Here is a 17,394-nt window from a genome sequence, read left to right as displayed (position 1 = left end):
GGTGCATACAATTTAATACATATTAAGAAAGGTCACGAATGGAAGACTGCATTCAACACTAGATCCGGTCATTACGAATATACTGTTATGCCATTTGGTCTTTGCAATGCCCCAGATATATTTTAAGAATTCATTAATGACGTCTTAAGAAACTTTATTCACACATTTGTAATCGTATATTTGGACGACATACTAATTTATTCAACAGATTTACACACTCATCACAAACATGTTACTACGGTCCTGAAGACCCTTCTTGCTAATGGTCTTTATTGTAAACTAGAAAAATGTTTATTCGACCAATCCGAAGTCCAGTTTTTGGGGTATTTGATTTCCGCCAAAGGTTTTCGTATGGATCCCCAGAAGCTTTCTGCTGTCATAGAGTGGCCCCTACCACAAGGTTTAAAGCAATTCAGCGTTTTCTTGGTTTCTCTAACTATTACAGACGCTTTATTAAGGGTTTTTCTTCTATTGTTGCGCCTATCACCCGTATGACAAAAAAGGGTGGTAATACTTGTGTCTGGTCTCCCGAGGCACTTCAGGCTTTCGACTTTCTTAAAACTACATTCGCCCTTGCACCTATTTTACAGCATCCTATCCCCTCACTGCCTTATATTCTTGAAGTTGATGCTTCTGATATCGGGGTAGGCGGTGTTTTGTCCCAAAGAGAGTCGCCTGAAAAGCCATTGCATCCTTGTGGCTTATTTTCTAGACAAATGTCCAAAGCAGAAAAGAATTATGATGTGGGTAATCGTGAACTCCTTGCTATTATCTTAGCTCTTAAAGAATGGAGACACTTGTTAGAGGGAACTAAGGATCCTATCCTCATTTTTACAGATCACAAGAATCTATCCTACCTTGGTGAAGCTAAAAGATTATCTTCTAGGCAGGCTAGGTGGTCACTATTTTTGACCCGTTTCAATTATATTATCACCTATAGGCTAGGTGATCGCAACGTTAAAGCAGACGCTCTGTCCAGACAGTTCGAAACTGCTGACACACAGGAGGTAGATGTTACTCCTGTCATTCCCCCAGACAGGATAATAGCTACTACTATGTTGTCTATTTCTTCATCCCTCTTGCAGACCATACAGGCGAAACAAAGCATGGCACCTAGCGAGAGGCCTATCGATAAGTTGTTTGTTGACGTTCCCGAGAGACGGGAGATACTGTCATTATATCATGATACTAAGGCTGCTGGACATCCTGGTATTACCAAAACGATGTCAGCTGTTTCTCGATATTTTTGGTGGGGTTTCTTACGCAAGGATGTCACTGACTATATAAGTGTTGTACTACTTGTGCATGTATGAAATCTTCTCATAGAGTTCTTTGTGGGCTTTTCCACCCGTTACCCATTCCCGAGAGACCTTGGTCTAACCTATCCATGGATTTTATTGTTGAATTACCCCCTTCGAATGGTAACACAGTCATCCTGATGATAGTAGATCAGTTTTCCAAAATGGCTCACTTTGTGTCTCTTCACAAGTTGCCCACATCCAAGGAACTGGCTCTTATCTTTGCTAGAGAAGTATTTCGGTTACATGGTATTCCCGTATCTATTGTGTCCGATAGGGGTAGCCAATTTATTTCCAGGTTCTGGAAAGCCTTTTGTTCGGAAATGGGTATTTCTCTCTCATTTTCTTCCGCTTACCATCCCCAGTCTAATGGAGCTGCTGAACGTGCAACCAGTCTCTGGAGCAGTACCTTCGTTGTTTTGTATCTCACCATCAAGACAATTGGTCTGACCTGCTTCCTTGGGCTGAGTTTGCTCGGAATAACGCCACTCATGATTCTTCTGGCAAAAGCCCTTTTTACGTTGTCTATGGCCAGCATCCCGTTGTTCTTCCGGCTGCATTCTCCTCACAGGACATACCAGTTCTGGATGAGCATTTGGCTGGTTTGCGTGATACTTGGGAGCAGGTTCAGCGTTCTTTGGTGGACTCCGCTGCTCGCCAGAAGGCTCGGGCTGACATGCATCGCAGAGCGGCTCCTTCTTATGTTGTGGGGGACAGGGTTTTGCTTTCCACGCGGAATATTCGCCTCCGGGTGCCTTCTATGAAATTGGCTCCCCGCTTCATTGGTCCTTATTGTATTCTACATAAAGTTAATCCTGTTTCGTATGCCTTGGGTCTGCCTAAGAATTTGCGTATTCCTAATTTCTTTCATACTTCGTTGTTGAAGCCTTATGTATGCAACCGCTATACCCGGCATACTCCCCCTTCCCCTCCTGTCTCGGTGGAGGGTCATGAGGAATTCGAGATTTCTGCTGTTCTTGACTCTCGTTTCCTTAGGAGTCGGCTTCAGTATTTGGTGCATTGGAAGGGCTATGGGCCTGAGGAGCGCAGTTGGATTTCAGCTGATGCTGTTCACGCTCCCCGCCTTGTGCGTTCTTACCATTCTCGTTTTCCTGCCAGGCCTGGCCCTACCTGCCCAGAGGGCGTGTCCTCAGGGGGGGGTACTGTAGTGTTACTTACCTTATCCAGGGGCCGGTCGTGGTCCTCTCTTCGAGCCGTGTGCGGTCCTGCTGCACGAGCCGCACACGGCTCATCCGACGGCTTCACTAGGAAGGCGGGCAGTGACCGCGAGAAGCGGTCACGTGTCCCACCTGAATCTAAGAGCGCGCCGTGGGTATCGGGCGCACTCTTAAAGAGACAGTGGGAGCCTAAATTGTCAAAAGGCTCCCATTGGCCCCTGTCATGCCACACTCCCCATACACTTACCTTTTGGGAGTGTGGATATGACAGGAGCCAATCAAAGTAGTTTAGAAGCTATTTAAACTTACCTCTCCCTTTACTCCCTGCCCTATCGTGGTTTCTGTTTCAGTTCCCTTTAGCGCTTGTTGTGTTCAGTTGTGTTCCTTCGTACTTGACCTTGGCTTTGTTTCTGACTACGTTATCTCTTTATCCTTATCTGTTCAGTTTGCCGGCTTTCTGTTTACTGTGTACCAGACCCCGGCTAGTCCTAGTTTACGCTGTCTCTCTGTGCCCTTGACCTTGGATTGTTCCTGACTCTGTCTCCTCTTATATACGTCGGGTCCGGCCATTCTAAGGTCCAGTAGATGTATCTCTCCTCTGTGTTGTCCTTTGTTTAGTTGAATCCTACGTGTTGGGTATATATTCATTACAAATACGGCTACAATCTCTCTCTCGCTCTCTCTCTCTCTCTCTCTCTCTCTCTCTCTATATATATATATATATATATATATATACCAGGGGGCTGCATGCACTGTAGGTCTCCTCTGCTGGCTGACATCAGCGGGGGCTGGAGTGGAGGCAGACCCAAGCCAGCGCCGAGAGATATTGATGCTAGACCCAGGTAAGGGGGGCCTTGACAGAGGGGAAAGCTATAGTGCCAGAAAGACAAGTTTGTTTTCCTGTCACTATAGTTTCCCTTTAAGAGCTTATAATTGTTTTTTTTATGATTTCAAATTCTATTTCTTCTAGTTGTTTTTTTTTGTGCTATGCTAATAGATGGTTACAATGTATTATTTTCCTCTTGGTCATAAAGCTCTACAAGTAAAGATGTAATATCTGGTCCACTACTTTTATTTATTTAGGTGGATATTTTTTAACTAGATAGACTTGTATTGGTGTTCAGCCTAGTTAATTTCATGTTGAGATGTTTGAACCTCAAGTAGACAGAACAGAACCATGTTTAGTTGCTCCAGACTGATGAAATGATGTACAGGACTCCTACTGAGCACTGCACACAGCACTTTGAATGAAAATGGCTGAAAGATTTAATTTAGCCACAGTGATTCTCTCAGAATCCTGAAGAAAAATAAGATCTCCAGAGAGGCAGGGACAACCATGAGGTCTAAAAATACCCAATTTGCTTCCATACCTACCATGTTTGGCACAGGACAGTGCATGCTGCCCAGCACTGATCACAGTGGGATTGCCGAACAGCACACTGACCTGCTGTGTGAGAGATCTCCCTTTCAAGTTGCAATCACACAGTACAGAGCACACACAGTATTTTATACTATGAAAGCAAGGGAATACCTATGTTGCTGACATCAGCTGAGGGAATCCTAGTGTTGTGTTTGGTTTAGGGTTGGTGTAAGGTTAGACTTATGGTAGTGTTAGAGTTGATATAGGGTGAGGGTTGGTGTTAGAGTTAGGGTTAGCAAATGTTAGTATTAGCTAGTCTTAGAGTTAGGTATAGTTAGGTTTAGAAATATAATTAAAGTGTGATGCTGTTTAGTATGGTGATACAGATAGTGTAACTTTACAAAATAGGATACCTAGGGAATAAAAAAAAAAAGGGACACAACAAAAATAAAGCATGTCTGTCATTTGAGCCTACAAATCTCAAACACCTGGCAATGAAGATATACTCAAAAGCATCAGTGGCAGTAGCAGAATGCAAATATGGGTTCTTTACAGTAGTGAGACATGTAGTCTGTCAAATTCACCATGGATATAAACATGTGTGTGTAAAACGAAAAAACATAAATGCAACCTGCAGCTTTGGAATGGAAGTTATAGAATAGTTAAATGGAAAATATCAAAATGATAAATACCTTGTTAAATACCATGGGGAATTTTGTGTATGTTTTTGGATTCTATCAGTTGTACCCTCAAAATAATAGATTTTCAAAAAGTTTAGGTTTAAAATCTCAATTCACTGTTTGCAATATTTGTTCTATGAGTTCCAAAATATAATTAAAATCCTAGACAAATTGAACAATTTAACAATCAGGACTAATAAGTGAATCTATTCTGACTTATATTTCTTTAGTTGCACTTGTGTAGATATTATTATAACCATAAATTAGAAAAAATGTTTTGTATTTAATATTTGTAGTATTGTAAACATACTTAAGATATATAATGCTAAAACAATAAAAAAAAACAGTAAAAAAATAAGCACGTTTTCACATAACAAGTAACATTGATAGTCTAAAAGTTAATACTCACATTTCTGTCGTAAAATAAGGGGATTTTCCAGACCCATAATCCCATGTAACCTCTACAGCAGCTATAAAAAAAGTACGCAGTATTCCATTATTACTACGGGGGTCTTTATCCCACTCTTCTCCATAAAGATCTATGTCCTCTAGGTCTGTACTGTTGTAATCATCATAGTATCCATTAATATGATAATTATTTCCTTTCTCATATTCCAAGTTATTGCTTGTATTTTTGTGTACGTGATTATTTTCTCCCTTCTCAGTTGATTTGCTTGGTGGGTTCTCTCTAAAAGTCACGTGTTTAAACTGCTCTCTTGTTATATTTTCATTAGTTACCCCATGTATTCCAATTAGATTGCTAGTATCAATTTTCTCCATTAGATTGCTAGGCTCATTTATTTGTCCTGCCTGATCACCATTTGCCCTCTTATTTCTCTCTTTTGTTCTTATGTTCCTGTCCAATATAGTGGTTCCAGCACTCTCTGCCTTTTTTGTTCCATTTGGCAGTTGCTTTGTTCTCTCATGTGATTTTAATTTTACTGCTCCAAGCACCTCTTTTGCAATAGTTGCGTCACTCCTTTTGTACAAGTTTGTAGCTACAGCTATGTCAACAATTTCTGTCCAAGAGTCTCCTGGTTTTAAGTCTATATCTGACCTAGCAGGTTTTTTCTCTTCTGTTTCTATTAGCGGCACCCGTGCCAAATTTCTATTTGTTTGGAGGTTAATTCCTTGGTGGGAATGGTAAGCTCTTGTTGTCATGTAGCCTTCAAGCAATTTTTCTGAAGATCTCTTGAATTTCGTAACATTGTTTTTATGCTTTATCTCCTGGAGATGCAGTTGATCACTAATCCCCTTCTTCATGGGAACTGAGGTATCTTGAAAAAAATATGTAATGTCTTCATAATCATTGCGTAAATGGTCACATTTTGAGACACTAAATGATACTCTCATACCCAAATCTGCCAGATCAGATTCCAAGGGAGCCACTGTCCAGTTTCCTATTAAGGAGATAAATCAACATTTACATTAAATAACCAATAAAGACCAATTAGAAAAGAATTTAAAATTTAAGGCTAAACTAGCCAAATTAGAAACATTCTCCAAGTCTGTCTACTTAATTCAGTGCCCCTCCAGGGCAAACCATTGACACTTGCTCTTGCCTGGTTTCTTGACTCGGGTGTGGCACATCTGTAAAGACATGTACATTATGGACACTGCTTGTGGTACTTCATGATTGTAGGAATGTTGCTTTCAGTGTTGCATGCTTGTAGGTGTGATGCTTGTGGTGTTGCATGTTTATGTGGATGCTGCTTGTTGTGGTGATGTTTGTGGGGATGCATACATGGAGGGACGCTGTTTGTGATATTGTGTGAGGGGAGGCTGTATTGCAAAGTTGTTAGGATATTGCTTGTGGTGTTGCATATTTGTATGGACATGTCTTGTGGGATTGAGTTGTTGGGGAAGGCGGCTTGTGGGTTGTAATGCATGTGGAATGTGGGTGAGGCTGTTTGTGGTATTTTGTGTAAGGAGTGGGCTGTATTTGAATGGGGTAAGAGCTGTAGTCTGTGAATGGATAAGAGTAGTAATGTTTGTGTGGGGAGAAATATGGTTTTAGTATATGGAGGTGTATGTTTCAGATTAGGGTCTGTAAGATTTGTGTTTGTGAAGGATAGGTGCTGTAGTATGTGGGGGGAAAATAAAGGCTGTAGTGTGGCGAGAACAGGGGATTTAGTGTAAGAATGGTGGGGGCTATAGTGTGCAATTGTAGGGGGTAAGAGCTATAGTGTGTGTCTGTGGGGGATAGATGCAGTAGTGTAAGGAGGGATAAGGGCTCACGTGTTAGGGGGATAGGACACTGTAGTGTGTATTGGCATAGGGGCTTTAGTTTAGAGGAAGATGAGCTGTAGTGTAGGGCTCATAGGGACTATTGGATAGGGGCCATAGTGTAGAAAGAGCACCCTCTTTCTAGGGGCTATAAAAAATAATTATTATAAAAATAATAAAGGTGCTATAGTGTGGGAAGATAAGAGCATGAGCGTCATTAGGGGTGGATAGGGGCTGTAGTGTTAAATATGTTAAAAATAATTATAAAACATAAAGGTGCTATGGTCTGGTGGGGTAGTGTTGGGGAAATTGGTATTTTAATGTGGGAGGCTAGAGGCCCCATTGTGGGAAGATAGGGTCATTGCTGTGGGGGATTGGGCTTAACTTTTATTTTAAGCATTAGCATTAGGCATATATATATATACCTAATGCTAATGCTTATATATATATATGCCTAATGCTAATGCTTAAAATAAAAGTATATATATATATATATATATATATATATATATATATATTATTTTATTTTTTTAATTTTTTTATGTACAAAAGTTTATTCCACCTCCAGAGAGGAGGTAAAGTTGATCCCTGGTGGTCTGGTGGACTGATTGTTTTGTCTAGGAAGCAATTCAGATTGTGTGTGTAAGAAATATTAGATAGTTAATTTCTCATATCATTTTATAAGATGTATTATCATTATTGCTGACTTGTTAAACTACTTTTTGCTTTGTATGCTAAAATTTAATGTACGTCATAGATATGCTGAGTGTGGCAAAACTTGGACAATGACATTTTTCCTTTTAGGATGTCTGACAATGTGATACTATGCTTAGTATACAATTGTATAGGATGATCTAATATGATTGAGTGTGACAGACTTACAATTCTATAGGATGTAAGACAATGCTAAATACTCAGGATGTCTGGCCTCGGATCCAGACATATTCAAAGAAGGTCTTATCTATCTATTGCCAGAATAACATGTGATATTTAAGGAAGTAATCAATCTTATATTCTGAATGGCATATCTCATGACACATGTAAATACAATTGTATAAATGCCCGATTCACAGTAATACAAATTGAGAACTTGTCATGCACCTTTCGTGTGTCTGTTATTTGCTGAGCAAGTTTCTCCCGTCAATTGATGTGGTGACCGAGAGATACAGAATTGAGGGAATTGAGTCCAAGACAGCATTAACCCTTTCAGCTTGGTGTCTAGAAGTGGGATCAGCAAACAGCAAAACCATTGGGTAAGTAGCCTTTTTGTGTCTTAATTGACACTGATTGTCTATGATTCCCTTTGGTTTAGTAAGACTGTATCCAGTAGGAAAGGTGTAAGGACTCTAGTTATATTGAGACCATGAGAGGTCTCCAGTTTATATTGAGACTATAAGAGGTCTCCGGTTTATTAGACATTTGGTCTAAATATATAGGGTTTTGGTAACCCAGGTTAGTATCTAAGATAGATACAGGGTATCTCAGGTAGATACAGGTTTTTGAGACCATAAGAGGTCTCCGGTTTATTAAGACTATAGGTGTTCTGAGGAGCACGGTTTATAGATCTATAAGTATAACCCAAACTTCTCTTTCTCCCGGTCACCTTTGTTTGTCTTAAGTGTTCTTTGTGGGTGATTGTTTGTCTATATTGGGGACACACTTTGGTAAGTTAGTAGTGTCCCCACTCTGAGTATGGGAAATGTGAGTTCAGGTCCTGAGTGACCAATATGTGTACATGTATATGTGTGTGTATGTATATATGTATGTATGTATATATGTGTGTATATATGTATAGATGTGTGTATATATATATATGTGTATATATAAGATAGCAGTACTTTTAAACAAATGGAGGTTTTTAAAAATACATAGGGATTAAGGAGAGAACGCAGGTAACTTGTTTTTCTTTGTTTTTATGATGTGTGTTGTAGTCCTTGCTGCTGCCCAGTAGTGATGGGAGTGAGCGCAGGACTTATCTTTCTGCAAGATAGCAGTACTGTGTATTAGAAAAGAAATGACTCACAGGTTGTACCTGATAGACCTACTTAAATCTTTTTGCTTTATTCTTTCTGTCGCATAGAAGTATAAGTTTTATTGTAAGTTATTTCACATGGGATCTGTGTGCCTGGTATGATTGTTGCTTTAAATACCATAAGCCCACTACACTTTCTATGAGAGTGGGATACGTGTAAATGTGTTAAATTGTTTAAATAATGAGCTCAGTATATTTTATACCGAGACAAAAAAGAGACACTTCATTAGTATTTGAAAGTTAATTCCCCATATGGGATTAATTGTATAGAACACCAATCAGCACATCTTCCCTGCCCTGTGTGTTTGCTGCAAAGGATCCATACTAAATATGATTTTTGTTTGAAAATAACAGAGTAACATTTTAAATTTTCAGCGGTCCAACACATGCTTTATTTTGTGCTGTAAGCTAACCTTTTTATTGCTACAGATGCCTTAGATGATCCAGTACAATAACTACTGCTTGTGTCTTCTATGTCTCACATTATGTGTTATTTTAAATTGTGGTATATAGCCTGGATCAGAGATCATTGACAAAGGTTTCTACCTGTTGTACTAAGGCTCTTGGAGACTGACCGGTCTAAGGTTTGCCATGCCTTTTAAACATGGTATAGAATAATTTTTTTTTAAGTCTCTGAGAGTTCTGAAAGATTCTGGTGAAACCATGTCTGTGTAATCTGATCCAGATGTTTGTTCAATTTCTATAAGATGTAAGTTGATGCAGAAGCATCTCAGATTAGTTAATGGAAGTTTTATACAAATAGTTGAGTTATGAGCGCGCTATATAAATGGATCCTTTCTTTATATACAATACTATAGTAGAGTAAAGTAATGAAGTTAATTAAGAAAATGTATACATAAGAATCCCTAAAATGAATCTAATCTAATATTGGTATACCATAAAAATATGTTGTGATTACAGCTGTTAACGGTTTATTCTGTGTAAATGGTGATTGTGATAATGTGTGAAGTGTGAAGTTTAACTGGAAAGTGGTTTAATTTATATGTTGCTGTATTGTTTTAAAATTATATGTGAATCAGTTTGTTACAGTCTAGTGATACTGATAAGAATGCCAGCTAAATAACCTAGCAAATAACTGTTTTACTAGCTGTTGAATACTAGCGTTTTGGCTGAGGATAGTTGGAGTTGTGGTCTGATATAGCTATATGGGATTGGAGATTTTGAGATGTTAGTTTAAGATTGCTTTTATATTGTGTCTATCCGTGTTTCCTAGGAGGGAGACAGAGTGTGTAGTTGCGTGCCCATAAATGTGATTTCTGTATTGGCATATCTGCTGGGTACCGATTATGTGTTTCTACAAAGATACTGTTAAATTAATTGTTGTTTATGAGCTTAGTACTTCAGCAGGATGTGCTAAAATGTAGAATGAGGTGGAAGTTGAAATGTTGAGATTATGGAAGAATAAGCAGTCTATATTCACTGTTTTGGCATATAAGCAAGATGCGAAGGAAGAGATTGGTAATATGATTTGTGTTGGAAGGATGAGGCAGGTTTAATGTCTGGAGATGATATGGATCTCCTTAAAATACAGTCATGCCTTGGTAATATGTTGCCACAGTATTCTTTGCTTGTGAAATAATTGATTTCAGACTGGGCCAATTTGGGTGGCTAAGATTTTCTTACCAAGGATATAGAAAAGGAAAATGCAGGTTGTTTTGACTTAAGAAGGTTTTTAGGAAGTAAGGTTGCTTATTATGCTCAGGGATTGCAACACTGTCCACCTACACAGGCTGAGAGCGAACATGGGATGGAGCACATAACGCCCGTGGATGGGGTGGTCAAAGAGGGGCAAGGGGATGGAGACAGGGAAATCAGGGTTATAGTGGCAGGGGTAACCAAGGAGGAATAGACAGGAACACTTGTTTTAACTGTGGCCAGTATGGCCACTGGAGAAATGAGTGTCCACACCCCAGGAAACCCCAGATACCCCAACAACCCCACAATTCTCAAAATATGCCCGGTAGATAAGAATAACACCAGACCCACTCCCAACACCACTGGCCAGCATATCGCTTAGTTCAGGACTTTAGAGCCCTGAATGGTTTAATTGTGCCCATTGCACCCATTGTCCCTGATGTGACATCCCTCATTACAGCCATTTCACATGATGCCACTTGCTTCACTGTTATTGATTTAAGTAATGCATTTTTTCTATACCTATTGATCAAGAGACACAGCTACTTATGGTTTTTATTTTAATTTTTGAAGGCTGTCAGTTTACCTGGACACGCTTACCCAAGGCTATGTGGATTCCCCAGCTGTTTATTCATTGGTACTCCAACATACTCTAAAAAACATGGACTCCGGTCTTGGTTCCGTCCTTTTGCAAAATGATGATTTGTTATTATGTAGCCCTAGCTATGAGGCAAGCACTGTGGATACTGTCAGCAACTGTGGGTCACAAGGTTGTTAAACACAAAATGCAATTGTGTAAATCAAAGGTTTATTACTTAGGTTTTGTTCTGGCTTCAGGCACCAGACAATTGAGTCCAAAACGTATTGAGGTCATTCAGAGGATTCCTACACCCACTACTCGGAAGGAGTTGCTCACCTTCCTCGGCATGATTAATTACTGCTGCCAGTGGATCCTTGAATGCTCCCATTATGACTCAATCCTAAGGAAGGCTGTACGTTCTGACAGCCCTGAAAATGTCTGTTGGTCACCAGACATGATAGCTGCATATATTGCCCTCAAGGTTGCTATTGTACAAGCCCCGGCTTTAGGACTACCTGTCTATTGTAAATCATTTTATTTGTATGCTCAGGACAAACTGTAAAACCATGGCCGCGGTCTGTGCATAAGAGCAAGGAGGCGGTATGCGTCCCATAGCATTCTTTTCCAAAGTAGCTTGAGCACAGGGTATGCCGGTTGTCTCAGAGCATTGACAGCATGTGCAATGGCTGTTGAAACTGCTACTACTATCACACTAGGGCATCCTACAAAACTTCATGCCAGTCACCAGGTCACTCAGCTGATAACAAATCTCACTACACAACACATGACAGCCCAGCGCTTAAGTGGTTATGAGATTCTTTTTCTTAATACCCAGAATCTGTCTATTGTCTATAGTCTTGTTAATTCTGGTCTTGTTTGTTTTGCATGCTATTCTCATTTCTGCTTCTGACTCTGTCTATACCATCTAAGCCTCATAATTAGTGATGACATTTCCAGAGGAAATGCCTTGGCTGACAAAGTGGCAAAAGGAAGTTGCAGCCATAATGTTTGGATTAAACAAGGTTTAGAGAAAGATCAGAATGATCTGTTCTCTAAAGAGGGGAGAATAGGCATAATTGAAGCAAACAGTCTTTTGTAAGATAGTGTGAACCATGTATGAGAACACATCCTAATATTCCACACAAATCACAGCACGGACATTTGCCCCCTCCAGCTGCTCTTTTTACACACTTACAGATTGATTTTATTCATGTATCCAAAATTGGTAAGAATACTTACTGGTCATAGTTGATCAGTTTAGTAGATGGCATGATGGCCTTTGTGACATCTAGGGAAGATGCTAGGACTGTAGTGAAGATTATTGTTGCTGAAATTATTCCCAGGTATGGCGGCTCTCTGCAGTATTGGCTCTCATAATGGCTCGGTTTTTGCCAGTAAGGTTACCAAGGAACTTGCTAAATTCTTGCAAGTTACCTGGAAGTTTCATATACCTTATCATCCACAGAGTACAGGGGTAGTTGAAAGGATGAATAGGACTATTAAGGAAAAGCCCAGAATTTACCCAGGAACATGGGTAAATTGGACTAGATATCTACCAGCTATTTTAGCTGATATAAGAATGAATCCCCACAAGGTGACTAAATTATCTCCCTTTGAGATTTTTGATGGGATGACCTTTTCCCACACCCTGGGCCAGGGAACCGCTTGTTATAATGTCTGGGGATTTACAGCTAATACAAGAATATGTACAGGAATTGTTGATAAAACTGAATGGTATGTATGACAAAGTGTCTTCGTAGTTTTCCCTTACCTTCACAGGAACCTACTCATCCATACCAGCCCGGTGACAAGGTGTATATCCGTCAGCTGAACAGAACCAGCAAAGGAGGATACCCTTTTGGACCACCTGCTACTGTGATTGCTGTATCCAGAACCGCTGTCCTCACAGATTCCGATGACATCTGGATTCACGCATCCCGAGTGAAGCTGTGTCCAAAGAGGGGAACCAAGGAAGACAACACCACTCCTCGCTCGGAAACAGAAGAAGTTCCCTTTAGCGAAGCATCATGGCTTTTACACCGTATCGTAGATTGAGAGGATCATACGTACCTGAGACCAAGATTATGTTTTTCGCTATGCTTTTTGGAGTTGTTATACTCCCTCTGATATTGTTCCTTGAATACCATTATGAGTACAAGTCAATGGCAAGTTTGAAACCTGTTTGTTTCTGGAGAAAAGGACTTTGACATGATGAACAATTCTTCAATACCCCCAGCCCAATTAGGCCTTAGCCCCTCATCTAGCTTTCGTCACACACGCTCCCTCAAGAACCTTTCTCCACCACCTTTCTATCAGCATGTAATATGCAATCATTCATTCACTGAACGCATTTGGATGAATTGGACAAATAGTAACCCTTATAAGTACCAGTTACCCATATGGAATGTGTCCATAGCTAATGAAACGGATGCATTATGTTTGTTTGAAGGTTCACGGAATATTGTTAGATTTTATAACGCAGAAATGTGCATAGTTAAGGTTGCTAATTACACCAAGATCTGTGTCACATTATTTAATAGAAGTTCTGATGGTAAGAAGAAAAACAGGTTTTGGGATATATATATATATTATAAGAAAATTAATAAGGTTGCATATCAATATAAACAGACAGGCCGTATTACTTTTAATAATGATTATATAACTGGTACCATTAATTGGAGAAGGGGACAAATGTTGTAACATTATGTAACACAGCAAACAAAAGGCAGAAAAGGGAATGGTATGACACACTGTTAGGAGGTGCTGGAACCACTATGGGTATACTAAATAGTTATAGATATGGAGACCCTCAAGAATAAGTTAAACACAGCCAGCATGCATATAGGGACTGGTTTCCATGCTACTGCAAACTGGGCTCCAACTGTTGTTAAATCACAGGTTACAGGATTGGATTTAGATAAATCTATGTATAATTATTTAGATAATTTAACTGTTGCAACTATGAAATTCACTACAGGTCTAAGTAATTGGAGTATTTGTGCCATCAGGTATTTATGGATGCAACAACAAGGATTGGCATTAGAAAACACACTAATGATTCTTAAATTAGAGAAGATTAGAAGAATGCTTAACCACACAGATGTTTCATATTTTTCATGCTTTTGCTATTTTACATTATATCATGCATCATCAAAGGATGTTAAATTAGCTTGTCAATTTAACACATTACCAGTACCAGTTTATGATCTCTTTGCCAGAAATTTAACCTGGTGGGCACCTACATACACAGGTAGCCACACATATCTTAAAAGGAGAACTCCTTAAGGTGAGTTCACAAATTCAGAATGATTTAGCCCATCAATGGTATGACGCTTTCACTGGTTGGTCCCCTACTGGATCCCAGATAATGAAATCATTCTTCTATCCTCTTGTTATTGTAGTCCTAATTTTATTGTGTATGATTTTATATAACTGCCACCTTACTTGTACATTGAGGAAGAGAATACAGAAATTAATTCATAATGCAGAACAGAAACAATTGGAAATTCTCCTCTCTGCCACTGGAGGGTATCAACCCATCTTTAAAACTGGGCCTTAGGAATTACCACATGGGAATCGAGGTGAAGAAATTAATGAAAGTCCCGCAGGGAGTGACTAGCACCCCTGAAAATACCATGTGGAAGTTTCTCTGTCCTGGTAAGATTTTATTGATAAGATGAGCAAATGTTATTTTTGCTCAAAGAGGGGAAATGTAAGAAATATTAGATAGTTAATTTCTCATATCATTTTATAAGATGTATTATCATTATTGCTGACTTGTTAAACTACTTTTTGCTTTGTATGCTAAAATTTAATGTACGTCATAGATATGCTGAGTGTGGCAAAACTTGGACAATGACATTTTTCCTTTTAGGATGTCTGACAATGTGATACTATGCTTAGTATACAATTGTATAGGATGATCTAATATGATTGAGTGTGACAGACTTACAATTCTATAGGATGTAAGACAATGCTAAATACTCAGGATGTCTGGCCTCGGATCCAGACATATTCAAAGAAGGTCTTATCTATCTATTGCCAGAATAACATGTGATATTTAAGGAAGTAATCAATCTTATATTCTGAATGGCATATCTCATGACACATGTAAATACAATTGTATAAATGCCCGATTCACAGTAATACAAATTGAGAACTTGTCATGCACCTTTCGTGTGTCTGTTATTTGCTGAGCAAGTTTCTCCCGTCAATTGATGTGGTGACCGAGAGATACAGAATTGAGGGAATTGAGTCCAAGACAGCATTAACCCTTTCAGTGTGCAGTTCTCCAATGTGCTTTATTGCTAGCCAGTATATTGCCATCAGAGAAAATATGTCTCTAATGCCAGTGAGGTACCTCACCAGACCAGTAGCTGCTGCCTCCCTCTGCCCCCCACACAAGTATGCATCTGATCATACAATGTGCAAATTACAAAAAGGAACTGAATCTTGACACACCAAAAAGTTCATCATTATTTTTTTTTAATTCAATTTCTATATCATTAAAATTTTTACTTTACTATTTTTTATTTTTAATATGGTATTATTCTTACATATTATCTGTTATCATGTGTCACATTGTTGTGGATTAATGAGTCATGCCCTGTTGTTTCCTATTAACATTAGTTAATACATGCATCCCTGTAGCCTTTTTACTAGTTTCAAGGGACATATTCCATGTTTATTGTTCATTATTTTGTACCTACATTTGATTTTATCCTATGTTTTTATGCCTTCAGGCTGTATGCATTAAAATATATCTAAATGCAAATGCACTATTCATTGTAGAGGTCCATATGTATTCTTTCCAAGTTGGAACCTATGTGGGGCTTGAAGGGTATTTATTTTGCTATCCATTATGTAATCTGATCTATGGGTTTTTTCAAGTTGTATGTAGTATGGTCATGTCTGCCTCTGTCGTACATTCCAGGTTGGAGCACAGATATAGCCATTACTTACATTCTCTTTTGTATTCCTGAATTTGTCTATACTGGGCCAATATAATGTGATATGTTGGAAATATCTCGGTATTCGGCTCTAGCACTATATTCACCATTTTCTGCGCTTCATGTTGGAATGCATATAGAAATTATACCTAACACATATTCCAATGAGAAAAAGACCTGTGACAATTGAAGGAATCACCAAATGGGTCACTGTAAAAAATGGTAGTGACTTTTTATGGACTTTATACCCAGAGGAAGTCTCCTGCAAATAAAATGTGGTGGGTGACTGTAACCTTCACTTTACTTTATATGCTATGCTTTATAGTGCTATACCAAATGTGAGTGCCTTTTTATGGATCTTAACTGCTAATAAATTGTGTTACAGTTATACACTAAGGTATTTTTTGGTCTCTAATAAGGAAAGCTCTATTAGCTTTCCTTGTAATCCTGCAAAACTGCATTGTCCTATAGTGCCTTCTCAGCTATGCTCCTGTCATCATGGATGGATTGTTAAAAAGAGTAGGATTTTACAAGTGCACTAAGCAACAAACAGTCAGCATACTGACCTGTCTTCTCCATGACCATAACTATTGTTTCACCACTCATTGGAAACATAGTCAGTGTATCCTGGTAGCTGGAGTCAATGGAAAATGTGTTCCCTCCAAACTGAATGGACAGAAGTTCATAGACTTGACCAAGGTTAAGGATATGCCACAGAATGACCTCATTCTGACACAAGCTGACATGTAGAGAGTCCAGAAAACCATTGACAGCTGGAGAAAATATAGTGCATGCATTAATGACATAAATAACTTTTCAAATGACATACATTTGTATGAATAAATATTCCTTTATTTCTCTTTTCTCTATAGCTAAACACAATTTTTGCAATATGTGTGTAAAAACATATGTTACCAAATAATAATGCATAGCATTATACTATTTATGATTTAATTATATGTCTATACTCTTGCACAACACACCTTTACCGCAGATAATTAACAAAATGCATATATTTCCTATGTATACATACAGTGTTTTAAATTCAGTTTTGAAGACTTCTTGTCTAAAGATTGGCTTTTAGGTAAATTTCCAAAGAACTGATGCTTATCTTGATACCAACTTTGAGACTCATCAAACACAGCAAACACAAGAAAGTGTTCTTTGTCTGGTATTATCTACAAAAGGATAGAAAATTGTAAAACAAACAAATAAACAAAAAACAATCATATATTTATAATATATATATATATATATATATATATATATATTTTTTTTTTTTTTTTTTTTTTTCAATTCTTTGTTTTTAAAACAGCCGTAATACAATACAGAAAATAATCACAAGCATTCTGACACAGGGGTATAAAATGACTGGTTACATCGAGCAATACAAATAAGTGAGTAGTATTTTACTTTGTGGCCTGCGTTTGTTGTG

The 17,394-nt window shown here is 38.5% G+C and overlaps 1 protein-coding gene across 1 annotated transcript in view; it reads right to left on the bottom strand.

Annotated features, from left to right (window-relative positions):
- Positions 1 to 17,394, bottom strand: part of F8 (coagulation factor VIII) — a 595,138-nt gene that overhangs the window by 293,771 nt on the left and 283,973 nt on the right. The window contains exons 12-14 of the mRNA XM_063432427.1: positions 16,993 to 17,137; positions 16,526 to 16,732; positions 4,926 to 5,916 (exon numbers count right to left, since the gene is read on the bottom strand). Coding sequence (XP_063288497.1) covers positions 4,926 to 5,916; positions 16,526 to 16,732; positions 16,993 to 17,137 — 1,343 coding nt within the window. The remainder of the gene's footprint in view (positions 1 to 4,925; positions 5,917 to 16,525; positions 16,733 to 16,992; positions 17,138 to 17,394) is intronic.

This window comes from Pelobates fuscus, chromosome 9, assembly GCF_036172605.1.
Source record: "Pelobates fuscus isolate aPelFus1 chromosome 9, aPelFus1.pri, whole genome shotgun sequence".
NCBI classification, from domain to species: domain Eukaryota; kingdom Metazoa; phylum Chordata; class Amphibia; order Anura; family Pelobatidae; genus Pelobates; species Pelobates fuscus.
Note: the sequence above shows the minus strand (reverse complement) of the source record. Positions and strands in the feature narration are given on the sequence as shown.